The following is a 16361-nucleotide window of genomic DNA, read 5'->3' as shown; positions in this document are numbered from 1 at the left end:
TGGAGTGGTAGCAATGTTGCTATGGTGTTTTGTTACAATAATTTGTGACAAGTAAAAAGTTAATATTTAATTACCTTCTTAACTTAAGCAGGAAACTGATTAAATTTTGAACCACAGCAATAACTCTTTTCTACATTCAATCTCAACTAGTCCTAAAACCTTATGGTAATTAAACCCCTTCCACTTTCTTCAAATCATGGCACTTATTTTGTTAAGTGTGAGAAGTTCAAACACTGAAGATTAAAATTATAATTAGTTTTAACTGCATTAGATAATTTTAGATAATGGTGCTATTATCCCTTGTGACTCAACACAAACAGTATTAATATTTTATATCATAATATAGTAAATATTTGACATCTACCTGCACCAGTTAAACTATACTGTTTACATTGCAGTATCATTACCCATTATCATAATATTGCTGTTATACAAAAAATGACCAAAATGGTTTTTTGAAAAATAAACTTATTGAAATTATTTTAACAATAATATTATCATACTCATTTTCTCACATGTGGTAAACAGAGGCATGAATAAACCTAAGGGATTTGGAGAGAGAAGAGAAAAACTTCTCTCTCCCAGGCCCTTAAGTACAGGCATGCCAAGATCATGAAAGGAAACAAGGAATTTTCTTTGCAAGCGATTTTCGAAGCAATGGAAATAATAATAATAATAATAATTCCATTATTTACCCTTGGCAGTATTTATAGCACTAATCCTAGTAGGCCGAGAAAATGTCTGAAACAAATAATCTAATTCAAAATAACAGGGTTAAGAATCCCAACTGGTCACAGGCAAAGCAGTTAGCTATTTATTTACAAGCATGGCCAAGGATTTGAACTCGGGACTACCATGAACAAATCCAGCTAGCGGTCAGAGCGGGTCTTGAACTCGGGGCAAGCTGCCTCCACATATGGCACAGCAAAGGTTTTAAAAAAGAAAGTTGCAAAAGTAGACATTAGCTAACTATACATCAATAATATTAAGACTAACATGATTGCTATCATCACAAATAGATAAATTTAATTAGTAAAAGTTGGTCAAGAGTGGAAACACAATCAACACAATAATGATCACAACACTGAACATGACGCAATTAAAAGTAACGTTATTCAACATTCTGATATTTCTAACATTATTATCAAGAATCAAAACTATCAAGTGTCAAAGTTGGTAAACTAGTTGAGGTTTGAATAAACTGGATAGCATTCGTGTATGCTTGATTATTATGCAGAAGTCCTAACACATGTAGAATAGCTTTGAGCGAATGCAGTCTGATTACACGTTTAGCAATAGTTAAACTAGTTCCTGTTCAACAAATTTCGTAGACAAGGCACTTTCTGAGAGTTGAAAAATTGTCCATGAGGTAAGGCTGTTAAAATACATCAAGCTATTGATTGATCACGATATTAACGCTGCGATTGCAATGGATCGATAACAAAAATGAAACACTGATAACAATCGCGATAGTGTAGTAAACTATTGATAGTTTTGATAGTTTCAATAGCAATAGCAATAGTAACTCCACTATCACAATACTATCGCAATATCCATGTGGTTCATTGCAACACAATAATATTGAAATAGTTTAAGTTTCCCCAATAGTCACCCATACCATGAGGGTTGATTTCTCGACCAAGTCCAATACCATGGAATTACTCTTATGGCTTTTTAATACACACCAGTGTACTACATACACTGTATTTTAGAGAGTATAACACTATGGAAGCAAGCTACATTTGTACAAAGATACAACTGAACCTGTCACCTACCTGCTTTCTTTATTTGACTTTTGGGTTTTGCATTTACTCCAAGTCGTTTAAGAAAATCCATATACTCCAGGGTATGACCATTACGCGTCATGTCATATTTACACCACAATCTATAGATAAATTTAAAAAAGTGTTTTAACTTCTTATAAGCAAAGGTTTTTCATAATAGTCAAGAAAATAAAATTCAATAATAAAATAAAAACATTGGTTTGGTGCCATCATAATAATTCACAAATTATGGTGATTGGTCTGCTAGAGCAAGTTTCAATTTTTGTTGGCATGTCTGTAAAATGGCCGGTAAGGACTCAAATCACAAAGAACTCGTAATTGTTGGACTCCCATTTTATAAAGTCCTTTATCCCAAAACTATTAAATGACCAAATATAAGGGTCTGTACTCAGCAAAATGTGTGCATGGCAGTTCATTGTTTCTCAGATGATGTTTTACGGCCCAGCATAGATAACCTCTATTTAATAAGCCAGGTTTGGCTTGAATTGAGTCCAACTTGGCATTAGAAAAATTTGTCAATTCATTTCATGCACTAGACAATCAAAATTATTCTCACTTACACTTCTTATTACTTATCTTTCTTAAGTTTAAGTGCAACTTTCTATTTAAAAACATTAGGCCATGAAATGAGTTTTCATGAGTTTTCTACTAGCCAATAGTCAACAGGGTGAGTTAAGTGCAAAATAAGTTGACTATTTGTCTCTTAGAAAATTAAAAACAAGTACTTTTTTGAGTATGTACAATTAAGGTATTAAAAGCCATTCAGTTTGCAGAATTCGGGATAGTATGCTGGTTGGTTTATTTCTAATTTGATCAAAGACTTTATATATCATTTTGAAGTACAGTGAACATAGCCACTACTCATTTTTACAGGGAATGGCATAAGAAAAAACGACTAGAAAATATATTTACTTGTTAAACTGTTCATCCGTCAGTCTGAAACAAAAGTTCTCTATGACACGACGCAACTCATGCTTTTGTATTTGGCCATCTCTGTTATAATCAAACAATCTCAATGCCTTCAACACACTTTGGAACTGGCTACCCATCTAAAAGCAACACCAACAACCACAATCAATACACATAAACATACTTTAGTACTCAGGGCCGAGTTGTTCAAAGCTGGGTTAAGATAACCCAGGGTTAGTGCGAGATTAGAATTAAGGTTTGAAAGCTTAAAAAGCATTTCAGTTTTAATTCTTTTGTCTACAGGTTGATGATTGGAAGCTCTTAAAATAACACAGAAAATTATCCGAGAAAATGCTTTTGAACACAAGAAAAGAAGACCAGGGTTAAATTTAACCCTGGGTTAAGCGCCTTCGAATAACTGGGCCCAGTTTGTAAAGTAAGCTCGTAAACCAATAAATTTTCCTATTTTATAAATGACTACAAATTAAATCATCTGTAGAATGAAAAGGTTAAATTGAGAAGTAACCACAATGGGAAGGGAAAATGTTACAGATACACTGTTCATGTGCTCAATGCTACATTTTAATAGCTACAATCGGCGACAAAAAGTGTTGAGACATTGTACTTAAATAGGGTAACTTCGGAGAACAAAAGAATCCGCATCCCTCCCCTGTCCCCTTCATTCAAAGTTGGGGTGTTTGTTGTTTTCTATTGGTAGCTAGAACAAGGGCACAACATTGCACGGAGGGGATGGGGGAGGAAAGCTATATTTCCTTCTTTTGAAGTTAATAAAACATAAAAAAGCCCGGTTTTGGGCGAAGTGTCTCAACTCATTTTGTCGGCCATTGTAGGCACCACTCCAAAATTTGTTATTACCATAACCATCTTTCGTTACAGCCCAAAAATTTGCAAAATCATCAGATCTAATACACATAAATTGCACTCCATTCAAAAAATACGGTAAGTCCAGTGAACAGATGTAAACAAATATAAAAAAATGAAGAAATTCTTACCTTTCTTCTTAACCGATCTTCAATCTCATCTATGGCTACTTGATCTCGAGGAGATTTTGTCTGGTTGAATCTAATGCAACGAAAAAAAATTGCATAACAATGATTCACTATTCTTACTTTTTCATATTCCATTATATTTAGAATGAAAGCACCATATAAAATGTGGTTTCATTAGAAAGTGTCTACTAGTAACATAGAGAAAATCTGTAGTCAAACACCTTTCTCCTACAGTTATTAATAAATATTATTGATTTATCAAATTTATACACACACACAATAAATAAGTGCCCTAAGACCACCTTCACTGTATAGACACAGAATTAACAAAATCTGGATGGGATTCATTAACCACCCCTTTAGCTTTTAAAACTTCCTCCCTAACCTTTGTCATTTCTAAGTGATTTACAAGTCATTTGATCCTACAGCAGTAGTTTTGTCGCTGCCTGCTGCACACGTAACTCTACTTCTGACTAAATGTTTAATAAAAACCCCTGAAGACAGCCGATTATTGACATAATTTGCCAAGAACTAGCTTTTTGAGTAAGCCTAAAGCCTATGTCATAGGCACTTCACCTCTTCCTCCACCCGAAATTGCCAGGAAAACTCCTGAAAAAAGGAGACAAAACACTTGATTAACCAAAAAACAAACTTTATAGGGACCTGACTTACTTCTGCAAGCTTCCTAACATTCGCAATCCATCTGGTGTGCCTCCTCTTTGATGATACTTCTCTAAAAATTCCAAGTATGATATGGTCCCATCTCTGTTAGTTCCAACCTTGTGCCAAACAACACATAAATACAGATAAAGCATTAACACACTTGTAAATTAATTTGTGATACTTAGTACTGAGAAGAGGAATGTTGCCGAAGTAAATAAGACATTGAAAAATGTTAAGTAGACATTGTAGACATACATTGTAAAGCTAAAGTAAAAATACCTTGAAGTACACAACTTATGTACATTAGGTTACTCACACATGCTGTCTAATCAACTGGAAGTTCAGTTAACAGCTCTCAGTGTGCTTTTACCTTTCTAAGAAGTTGCTCAAACTGATCATCTGTGACTGGAATACAAAAAGATTCAAGAGCTCTTCTAAATTCACTCTGAGTGATGGTCTGTGTCTTCTCTGCATCAAAAGTTTGGAAAGCCTGGTAATTAAGAAGCAAAATATGAACTTAGACAATATAATGCAAAAGATGGTGGTCTAATGGTCTAAAAGCTCAGAATTACCATCCCACTCCCCCTCTACAGTGGATACCACTGGGGGGGTGGGGGTGGGCGGGTTGCTGGATTTCAAGTGATGGGGGTGATCCTAGAATTATTTGGGGTTTGAAATTCTTGATTCCACGATTTTTTGGGGGTAGGAAAATTTGGCAAGTATTTTTTTGTGTGGCCTGATTTAAGTAGGGATTTTTTGGGTACACAAAACAATCTGAAGACTCATTGTAATGCCCACGTATCAAAGCCGTAAACACAAACATTCAATTTCTAATCTAGTTTTCGTGTTATATCATTTTATGCTTTCTGGAAAACTTTAAGGCTTGGAAATTCAGCATGGGATATTTTGGGGGTTAATTTTTAGTCCAGGGATTTTTTTGGAGTATCGTTGGAAGCCCTAGGCAGTTTTTTAGTCTTTAACATTTTTCCCATTTGATCATCCCTGTGACTTGAAACTGCGGGATACCATGCCCAGATATGATGCCAGGTACCTTTCATACATGTGCATGTACGGTGTACTGTCCATAGCAGATGCTGTATTTCCCCTTTCATGCATAACAATTAATACCATGTCCTTTTCAGACATAGCCTAAGTATCAGGCGTTTCTGGGGAAAAGGGGAATGATGGAAGCGAAAAAGGGAGAGAGCTGAAGGAGAAAAACGCCTGACACAGATGCTTTTACTGGAGCCTTCCACCCCCACACAGCATGATTCAATACCATCCAATTAAAATCACTTCCGGTCATTGGGTTCTCAGCTTCACGTGTCAAAAAGCTCACCTAAAATAAATCTCACTTTACGGCCTGGCTGAGCTCCGGTGCTTGTGTTGCTACGATTTCGCTTTTTTCTGAAACCTCCAATGAGGAGTTTTCGAAAACTTGTAATGTAAAGCCTGCGGTTTTTGACGAATTATAACATGTTTTCGGAATTGTGCTGGTGTAAGATCGCTAACGCTCTGTTTGTAAATAAACGTGTGCCTGGAAAATTGTAAATTGCTTTTGTTTACAGAGTTACATCAGGCGCTTGTCTGGCAGCTAAAAAGCTGATGTTGTCCCTCGTACTCTCGGGTCGTTGAAAGGAGCTGCAAGAATAAATAGGAAGGTGCGATGGTGAAACACCTATGCCTAGAAACTATCAAGCAGCAGCAAATTCCACCACCTCACAGAGAGCTCGTGAAAGCTGTTACAAGTTCAAAAAGAAGTGAGAGCCTATAGCAAAGGTCAATCCCGTTGGCGAAATATGATGGCGCGCGCATGAGCTTAAGACATTTCAAAAGTGAGAAAATTTTGGAAGAGGAAGGGAACGAATTCCAATCACGTACGCTATCGTAACCGCCACAAGCAAAGTCAAGCTTTTTAAAAGGATTGGTGCCGTCGGCTATCTCAATACATGGCTACCTCGCTCTATTCTCATTTACAGTAACAATACCCTTTTAACGGCAGGATGTTGTAAATCAGAACTTGGATATCTGAAACACTGATATCGTCTTCTTTGACATAGTTTCGACAGAAGCTGGTATATGAGGCTTTTCCATACTCCGAGAACATCTTTCCTTTAAACTACGAGGTCTTGAAAACACAATTCTCGCCCGGGTTTTATTTTTATTCCAGGAAAGAACTTGAGAGCGCCCTCTAGAGCCTTTTTGAATTCCTCTCTGCGTCTCTATCCATAAAAGTATCACATACCGGTAACATGAAATCAAAACATCTATGAAAAATTTCAATGGCTTCTCCTTGCCGATCACTCTTGCGGTCGGTGACGTCATTGGGTATTGTGTGTTATCCAATCACTGCCACATCCAGATTTTGGATGTGTCACACGATTTGCTGAATGGTTTTGTGTCAGGCCTTCCTTTCTCTTCTCCCCCTCCCCACTCCCCCATCTAAAATCTCCTCTCCCCTAGCCCCTTAGGAAGGCCTGATACTCAGGCTATTTCAGACATAAAAAGGAATACCATTCATAATAAATCAAGCCTTTTGCAGCAAAAAACTACATTTCAAAAATGAAATAGTTTGGTACAGATCTATTTCATTTGTGTCAATATTAAAAATAGAACATTAAATGGCCACTTGGCGATTAAAAAATAATTATCTTCAAGTGCAATATTTTTAAACACTCAAAGAGAAATTTTGTGTCTCCATGGATCCATTTAATATCCCGAAGTTCTCCAATTTCTATAACCTTTTTGGCAGAGGCGTAAACCTTATTCACTGTTTTTTTTTTAGGATTACAAACACCCAATAAAGTTTACCTGACGTAACTCGTCAGCGTTGACTCGAATCTTCTCCCTTAGTCGAGACTCGATCTCAATGAAGGTCAAATTCACATCTGGAGATTTGGGCGAACCTACAAAACACGGGACAAGAATCAAACGATTGTTGTCGTGTAACAACGCGAATGTGGACGTAAAGGAAACTGCCATGTTGTTCTGGTACACAACGAAATCAAAGCTCTGTGTATCACTCGGCTCTGTTACAATTAACAACGGTCACAAAGAAACATTTCATAAGCTCGCGCTCGATTGAAAAAGTTGTTTACATAAATATTCTGTAGCACGCGAAGGAAACTCGCATCGCAAAATAACATTCTTATTCTATAGGTAGAATTCTGATTATAGACTGCTCTAATATACAAAAATATAACATATTCCCTGATATAAGACTAAATTTCTCATTTTTAAATTTTTAATTCGCAATGAAAAGTATATCCTGCCATTTAAAACAAATAAAATCACGATTGCAGTGCGTCAAAAGAGCAACAACAGACTGATGTAAAAGACGTCAAAAAGTTACTTACCAAGGCTCAAACCCGAATTTCGCCTTCCCGGAGATAAAATCAAAATATTCGATACTCCTTTTGATTCACGCGGAGAAACAACCACATTGCTCCCTACACGAGAAATATTTCGAGAAGGTGGACGATCAAGTGTTCCATAGCCAGTTGATTTACGAGAGCCTGGTCTTGGGGTGATCGTAAGGGCACGCGAAGACGGCCGAAGATCCGCAAAATTATGAACAGCGGGGGCTACAACAACCTTTGCCATCTTGCAAGATAATAATCCGTTTCAAAAACTGTAAAAGTATCACTGTTTTGTTTCAAACCTTGATCGGGAGTTTGGCCTAAAACAGAGCCGCCATTTTGAAGTCGTGTTGTGTAGTTGCTATCCCGCTGGTGGCGTGGTGTCGTTGCTAAGCACTTCGACAGATTGTTCTTTTCCCGGGAGAAGTGTCCAATGACTTTCAAGCATGTCAATATTGCTGCCGACACCGTAAATGAATGTTTTCCAGACAAAAATACGATAATGGCACTAAACTCTAACTATGATATTTTGCCGGTTTCGTTATGCTTAGCAGGCGCCGGTCATGGTTTTAATACAGGCCGCGCGAGGGAAACACTCCTTTTCTCCCCGCGCGCGTCCTCGAGATTTCTTCCTTCGCCTTAAAAAATCCGGTGCGGGCTATACGCAGGCTATTTCCAAGCCTTTCTTCCAATAAAAAGTTCCTTTTTTCTCTTTTTGGGTAAAAAATTCCTCCTGTTAATAAAGTTCCTGAACTGCAGACAAGCTATATTTTATTTATTGCCTTTGATTTTGCCTCTTTTTGTACACTCAATTTTTATTTCCTTTATCGAAAATTTCTCTTTAATTTCAAATATACCACATTTTCCTTTTCAATGTTCAAACAATCTGTTTTCGGTATCACTTTCAAAAAATATCAAATTTCAGTCGCATTCTACACACCAGCAAAACTTCCATGAAGTCTTTGAAGTTAAACCCCCCCAAAAAATAAAAGCATTGGCATAAAGACCTTTTGCTAACAAAAACCTTTCATTTCGGACGCTCCATGAACTTTTTACAAGCCACCTAGGCTTCTACCAATAGATTTAAAGATAGCCTACAGTTTTGCTCAATAAAATGAGCCTTGTGAGAATCTACCAGGACAAAGTTGTGAACTTTCTTAGAGTCCATCCCTTTATCAAGTTCTGACTGGCTGAGTGCCAGGGGTGGATCTAGGGGGAGGGTGCAGGGGGTGCGCACCCCCCTCCCCATGAGATGACCTGCAGTTTTCTAATACAACTGGTATTCTGCAAAAAATATATATATATATATATATGTGGTTAACTGGTGTTGAAGTAGAGCAAGAGACGAGTGCACCCCCTCCTAAAAAAAATCCTGGATCCGCCCCTGCTGACTGCTTCATAGTTCTACAATCTGCATGAATGCAGAGTCAGACATCAGTGTAACACCGTGGCCTTCCATAAACAGCCTGTCTTAAGCGTCTTTTGAACTAAGCAAGTCTATATATGCCCCCTTGATAAGATCTTTGTCTTCAACTCCTAACTTGAACATCAAGTCTTTGGCAATCTCTTCACCTTCCAAGGCACTTTGGTTTTCTTTCATTACAACCTAATAATTACCAAAGAATCCAGTGAAATTTACTGACCATTGCATAGATCTGTAAACTTCAAACAACGGTGGCAAAAGGCATTAGCAAAAAGGGGCTAAACTTCATTTTTTTTTTTTTGGTGAAAATGAACATAAAAACGTATAGTAATCATAAGGTAATAAGCCTAATAAGGCAAAAGTTGAGGTTTATAAATAAGCATTGTATTAACTAGAATCACACCAGTGACCTAATCATTGCAAAATATGCTTTTATTATCAAATAATTTATACTAAAATATGTTGTTCTTGAACCCATGGTTTCTCAAACCTCACAATAATTCAAGCAAAAAATTACTTCCCTTTGAAAGTCTAACACTGAAATTTACAGTCTAACTTTTCAAACCTTCTAGCCTGAATGAATGCAACCAAGTTTCCTTTTCTCCAGGCCCTGGTTGTTCAAACGTTGGATAGCGCTATCCACTGGATAAAAATTGCAATTGGTTTCCCTAATACTTATCCAATGGATAGTGATTTATCCGGTGGATAGCGCTATCCAACGTTTGAACAACCGGGGCCTGGAAGTCTTCTATTCAAAGTCAAATACAGTTCAAGTAAAAAACAAAATACTCCACTGAGGGGAAAAACAAAATCAAAACAAACCTCTAATTCCATAAAATGTCCCAGGCCTTCAACCTCATCACAGTGTATCCTAGTCTGTCCCACAAGGTGCAGCAATCGTTTTTTCTTAACAATACCTTAATAAGTTGAATTTAATTGTCACCAAAATATGTAATAATCCTAATGTTGATGATGATGATGATGACAAAAACAATAATGATGTCATGACGAAGAAGATAAGTGTTACTAATAACAGCTTGGTCAATTTCTTATGACGATGAAGGTGAATACATGCATTCTTTTTTTCCATCTTATTTTCTCCACTTCACGAAAAATTATTTTTTGCGCATAATATTCATTGTAGTATCACAGTGTGTTAAAGGAAAGGCAAGAACAAAGCACACGGTTAAGCAAATTAATGAGTGGATGCTTTGAAAGGAACACACATTCAAACATATCATTCTTAACATTTTAATAACAAACAACAAAAAAGGTCATTGCCCATGCTTATCACCTTACCTTTCTCGCCCAGTGCTTGTAAAAGAACATTTGCTAAATCTTCAGGTTCATTTGTAGTGGTGATAAAGTAGTCTGACATCTTTGGCCCGCTCTTGTCATCTCTCTCATAGTATATAAGCTGAGATGGTTTGTTTTGAAGAAATCTGAGCTGAAGCCAGAAGAAGCAGTCATACAGTAACAGGGTTCATACAAAAAATTGTAACCATTTTTTAAGGACTTTTCAAGGAGCATATTCGATTTTCAAGGACCACCTACCACGAATGTAAGTTACAGAGTTGTACATAAATACTCATTCCCCAGCAGTCCAAGCTAACAGGACTTTTATAAGGGTTAGACTTGCTCCACCAGACTCTCTACATTTTTCAGTTCAATTGTCTCAAATTAATAGTTAATTCTCATTACATACAAAATGTGTTTTGGAAATCACCTTAAAAATTCTGTGGGCTATGATTATTGATATATTAAGGCCACTACGTTCAAAGTTGAAGAAAATTCAAGGAATTTTCAAGGACTAGCACAGAAATTTAAGGACTTTTCAAGGAAAACTGGAATTCAAGGACTTTTCAGAGACTACATTTTGATTTTCAACAACTTTTCAAGACTGTGCAGACCCTGAGTAGGTACTGGCAAGGAAACAAGGGGAAGATTAGTTTTGGTGGGATGGTTATCTGGAGATAGATTAGTATATTGGTCACTTAAAATAATAAGGTTCTATCTAACACTGGGAAACAGACATTATTTAAAGCTACTTAAATAATACATATACTTGTTTTTTGCTGCTTTTCGCCTGTTTGGTCTGTTTTGTTTTGCTTGCTTTTTATTGCAATTATATTTCAGTATGATTTCACTGCTTATTTATTAATTTTATTTAGTCTTAGGTTAGGGAGGGAGCTCAGAAAATAAGCCACAAGGTTTCAATTTGAGCTTCCTCACCAGAAAAAAGCTTCTAATTCTTTTAATAACAATTTACATCTCTTTAATCTATAACTAACCATTTTTGCAATATATTGAATGTCTGTATGTATATATATATATATATATATTTTTTTTTTTTTTTTTCCTCTGGCAAATAAATAAACTGAAACAAATAAAAAAATATAACAGCAAATGATCAAAAGCTCTGATTACCTTAAGTCTTCCTTGAGGAACATTGAAAAATATATCTTTCTGTTCAATAACTTCTCCTGCAAAATTCCATGGCAAAGTAATAAGTGCTTAAACAGTTGCTGATAAGCTACAGTGTAAAACCTGTAAGTTCCACCTCAGCTTGCAGATTACAAGAACCATAATACATGAAATCATCAAGCACTTGGAAGAGCAAGCAAGTAAGGAGCAAAGCAAGTAAAAGAGGGACCTCGGTCTTATAGGTGGTGTTGACCAACATATCGGTTGACATTATCAGTCAATACATCAGCCAAGCGTCAGTCGAGTCTCAGTGGAGTGTTGGTAGAGTATTGGCCACGTGTTGGTCGATACACTGTATGTGTCCGATAGTCGGCCCTATAACCCATCGGTTGATACTGGGTCAATAGTGTGCCAATAGTCAGTCATTACTTTGCCAACGGATCACCAACATATCACCGTCAACGACACTCCGTGGACACCTCGCTCAACTGTCGGTTCAAAGTCAAAGTGAGTTGTATCATGTCAGTTGATGGTATTAAACTCTGGTAATTGATATGACTGGTCAATTAAGTCACAATGTTATTGGTTGTCTGTCAGTTAAGCCAGTTGGAGCATTTCCATCTGCCTTTTTGTCACAGTTGAACAGTTGTTTATTGTTAGTCAAATGGTTGGTTATAATCAGCCATTATTCTTTCGTGGTCAGTTTTGTTTGAGTCCATCAATAAGGGTTTTTTTTTACGGTGCTGGCAATTGTTGACTGTGATTCAGTGGCCCTTGTTCCAAGTTAGTAAACCAGCTTTCTAAAGTGTTGTTGGTAGTAGTCTGTAGAATGTGTTATGCACGTCACAAGCATTATGGCCAGTCAATTTGAGGTTTTGTCTGTAAATGGTGCTCAGCAATGTGATTGTAGACATCACTGACCATTTCTTGTTGCTTGCTTGTGTTCAGGGAGTCGCGTGTTAAGGTTTCCGCCAGCCTCACCAATGTCAGTGGTCTGGCAGTCGCAGCCTTTGATCTTGTATACTGCTCCTTGTTTGTCCTCTGGTCCATCTTTGTTCTTGTCATTACTAAGCAGTCATCGTAAAGTGGTCATCAGTATGTGTGTAATGCATATGTTTTAAGGCTGTAGTATATATGCAATCGTTTCAGAGGTACCTCTGACGTACAGTATAGTTGCTGCCATAACAGGGGCAGAGATAACTAATGTTAGTCCAAGTGTTGGAATTGGTGTTACTGTGAGTGTTCCGTCTAACAAAGTCCGTGTTGTAGTTGTTTTTCCTTAAAATGTTGTTTAGGTGGTCAGTCTTGTCTTGTAGGCTGTCGGGTGAGTTGCAAACTAGTTGTGCTCGTCTCATCAAAGTGTCACAAAACATCAACTTCTTCATACTCTGAATTCATGTACATCTGTTAAAGTGCTCTGGCTCTAGTTGTTCAATATAAAAGGGTGGAAAAAATAATGCTAGGCTATCCAAGATCCACAAGCCTGGATAATATTAAAATGGTTTCCCTATTGGCACGTATCACTAAATAGTGATTTATCCGTTAGATAGCTAGCACTATTCATCCCAGCCTTTGAATTGTGCAGATCGTGAACTCTAATTATCTCAACCAGGCATGCCCGTCGTTGCACCGATGTTGCGCAAGGGTGTAATAATCAAGTAGCAGAAATAGGGTAGATGGGAAAATAACATCTCAGTATCCCTTAAATGCTACCTTCAGATCCACTGAGTTCTTTTGCTTTTTTCTTAAACGTTTCAAAATCCTTGACCTTTGCTTTGATTTCCACGTTGGAAGGCATCTTTCTTAGCTGGCGAATTTAGCTGGCGTCGTTTGGCGCCACATCGAACTTTCCCTTCATATAAAGTAGCTTAAAGTGTCTTTGGAAATGCATTTCTACAATCTCGACAGGAAAAAAAAATTGCTCGGGGAAATGACAAGAAAAGAAAGTGTGGCAGGCAACTCAGTTTAGAGACACAAACGCCATAAATGATGGTGTGGCTATGGCTTTGAATTTAACTGTGAGAAGGTATTTTAAACCCGAGTTAGAAAGACGAAGCTTCAATTTCTCTTACATGACCATATTGCGAGCCGCTGATTTTTTTTTACCAGGGGGTTCAGATTCGGCGCCAGGTTTTTCCGCGAAGAGAGCGCCTTACTTCGAACTCCTTCGAACTACCACCATGGCGGCGGAATTCAGAACGACAACATGACCCCTTGAAAGACTGGCAGAACGTTTAGCTACAATGAACAAACCATCAGTGGATCATGTCAGGGCTGTAATTAATGCTCTGTACGATGAATCCAATCCTACTGGAAAAGAGAAAGCTTCGGAATGGCTTCAAGAACTTCAGCGATCAGTAAGCATGCATGCAAAGTTTGAGATCTGATCTTTAAGCTGTGATACTTTAGATCAAAACTTTCGGAGTTTCTTTGTAAGGTTTCCCTTTTCATTAATATAATATCATTAGCTAAAATATTATTAGCGTCTGAGTGCATCCTCTTTAAGCTATGGCTTTAATTAGTGATATTTGTTATATTTTTCTACTGCTCTTCAATTTTGCGTGGGCCTAAAATCTCACTCAAAGCTCGTCACGGCCGGCCGCAAACTTGTTTTTGCCATTTTCCGGCATCTGAGTCATCGAAATGTTATGTTGCCTATAAGCTTATTTATTCATTACTTGTAGTGCAAAAATACAACATGGTCTTTCTGAGCAAGAATTCCAAACTTACGTGACACTATGTTCAACAGTATGGGATATTTATTTGTTTGAGCACTGAATCGTATTTTGAACTGCGGTTAAAGATATGAAAGTGAACGTGATCTCCGCAGTAGAATGAACAACCTAAGCAGTTGAAATAGAACCAGAAAAAATTCAGGCTTGATCAAGAAACAAACCCTGACCTTTGCAATTTGACTGGACGCAACACTCTATCTGGTAACAGATAATGTTGATAAAAAGTTGTTTTGATACAAGTCCTTTTGATACGAATTCAAGCAATGAAACTGCACAAAAATTGCAATCACTTTGTGGAGGCAGGGTGGCTGAGTGGTCAGCGTGTCAGACTCGGAATCTGGCAGTCCTGGGCTCAAGTCCCGCTCTGGCTATTTACTGGATTTGTTCTCAGTCATTCCGAGTTTAAATCATTGGCCTCACTTGTAAATAGCCAACTGGTCGCCTCATGCCAGGTGGGGTTCTTAATCCTGTTGTGTTTTATTTGAATAATTTGTTTCTAAGTGTTTGAGTGGAGTGACTGTAAACTAGCTGGATAAGCTAAGTGCACTTTCCAGTATGAACAAACCTTCATTATTATTATTTGTTTCTATTATTAAGTATATAGTTTATTTACAACTCGACTTAATAAACTTGCTTTGAAACAACTTGTTTCAAAACGACTTTGCATCAAAAACAACTGGTAACCCTCTATCCATTGACCTAATCAAGCGAACTGGAGAACAAGTAATTGTGAGTTCGTAATATATCCGATGGTGAAAATGACATGAAAAATACCGTAAAATTCCGAAAAATAAGCCCCTCCACGTATGAGACCCTCCATATATAAGCCCCCTAAACCGGTAATGCAAAAAACACTCCGTTAAATCACCCCTCCAAATATAAGCCCCCCAGGGGCTTGCACTTGGGAAATTGCCCTCAAATACAAAGTAAAGCAAAGCAAAAACAGTAAATTTATTTCCAACTATAAGGCTAGCCCAATCGGTTTTGAAATGCAAATTTCCCTCCGTAGATAAGCCCCTCCAAAATCAAGCCCCTCAAAAAGGGCCTTTGAAAAATATAAGCCCCGCGGCTTATTTTCAGAATTTTATGGTATATGAAATGAATCAAGTTTTGAACTGCAGAAAAAGGCATGAAGGTGAATGTGATGTTCACAGCAATGTCAATAGGTTTTTATTTCCATTTCTGTATTTTTTTATGTGTACAGGAAAAATGAAGGAACTATAACATTGTCATTTCATTGCAGGTGTATGCTTGGGAAATTGCAGACCATCTTTTGAGGTTGAATGTTAGTGTGGAGACAAGCTACTTTGCTGCACAGACCATGCGAACAAAGGTAAATAGCAAACAGTTGTTTTATATCATCATACAGTGTACATTAGATAATAATTTAGTTTAAAACAATATATACCGCACAGTGACATTAAAACAGAAGTTGGTATTATTATTATTGTGATATCTTTATTGTGTGTGTTTGTTTGTTTGTTTGTTCTTTTTGTCTTTGTAATACTTTTATCCTTAGTACCCCTGGTACATAATCGATGAGGGCAATAACATGATAGCTGGTTTGGGTACTTTCATATATCAATACAAGCAGTTTTGCTATCAATAATCTACCTTGAAGCTTTCTTTTACAAACATCCATTTATACTTTAAAATGTATAAAAACTAATTTATTTATATGGCTGTCCACACAAGAACAACTTTTATCTGTTTTCTAACTACCTATCTGATAAAAGACCATTCATGGAGATATTTGTGTTTAAATCATTCATATGAGAATGACGCCTCAGATTGCAATTTTTTTTTTATTGCATTTATGATTTTTATTATATATAATTATCGTTCAGCAGTTGCTCAAGCTTCTTACTGGGCTACCCTTATTGAAATAAACAAGGTCTCTCACTCTAACAAAAATAATATTAACAGACTCAATTATTTTAGTCAAAGCCTAAAGACTATTCCACATTGCTTTCAGGTTCAGTATCACTTTCACGAACTTCAACCGACACAGTATCAAGTAAGTCTCATTCTTTCTATATACTTTTTCAACCAGA

At 37.0% G+C, this 16361-nt stretch overlaps 3 protein-coding genes across 3 annotated transcripts in view; 1 reads left to right on the top strand and 2 right to left on the bottom strand.

Annotated features, from left to right (window-relative positions):
* LOC140933467 (EF-hand calcium-binding domain-containing protein 6-like) overlaps positions 1-8245 on the bottom strand; it is a 28177-nt gene extending 19932 nt beyond the window's left edge. The window contains exons 1-7 of the mRNA XM_073383025.1: positions 7723-8245; positions 7178-7272; positions 4737-4856; positions 4376-4482; positions 3707-3776; positions 2697-2833; positions 1776-1885 (exon numbers count right to left, since the gene is read on the bottom strand). Coding sequence (XP_073239126.1) covers positions 1776-1885; positions 2697-2833; positions 3707-3776; positions 4376-4482; positions 4737-4856; positions 7178-7272; positions 7723-7969 — 886 coding nt within the window. The 5' untranslated portion in view covers positions 7970-8245. The remainder of the gene's footprint in view (positions 1-1775; positions 1886-2696; positions 2834-3706; positions 3777-4375; positions 4483-4736; positions 4857-7177; positions 7273-7722) is intronic.
* A 220-nt stretch (positions 8246-8465) lies between these two features.
* LOC140933468 (uncharacterized) lies at positions 8466-13387 on the bottom strand. The gene is made up of 5 exons (XM_073383026.1): positions 13286-13387; positions 11576-11631; positions 10448-10595; positions 9971-10065; positions 8466-9331 (listed from the first exon to the last, which is right to left on the bottom strand). The coding sequence occupies exons 1-5, from the start codon at positions 13368-13370 to the stop codon at positions 9197-9199; spliced, it is 519 nt and encodes a 172-aa protein (XP_073239127.1). The 5' UTR covers positions 13371-13387; the 3' UTR covers positions 8466-9196.
* Positions 13388-13727: 340 nt separating this feature from the next.
* LOC140933466 (transportin-3-like) overlaps positions 13728-16361 on the top strand; it is a 28888-nt gene continuing 26254 nt past the window's right edge. Inside the window, exons 1-3 of the mRNA XM_073383024.1 lie at positions 13728-13929; positions 15551-15640; positions 16283-16324. Coding sequence (XP_073239125.1) covers positions 13816-13929; positions 15551-15640; positions 16283-16324 — 246 coding nt within the window. The 5' untranslated portion in view covers positions 13728-13815. The remainder of the gene's footprint in view (positions 13930-15550; positions 15641-16282; positions 16325-16361) is intronic.

Source organism: Porites lutea, chromosome 4 (genome assembly GCF_958299795.1).
Source record: "Porites lutea chromosome 4, jaPorLute2.1, whole genome shotgun sequence".
Lineage (NCBI taxonomy): Eukaryota > Metazoa > Cnidaria > Anthozoa > Scleractinia > Poritidae > Porites > Porites lutea.
Note: the sequence above shows the minus strand (reverse complement) of the source record. Positions and strands in the feature narration are given on the sequence as shown.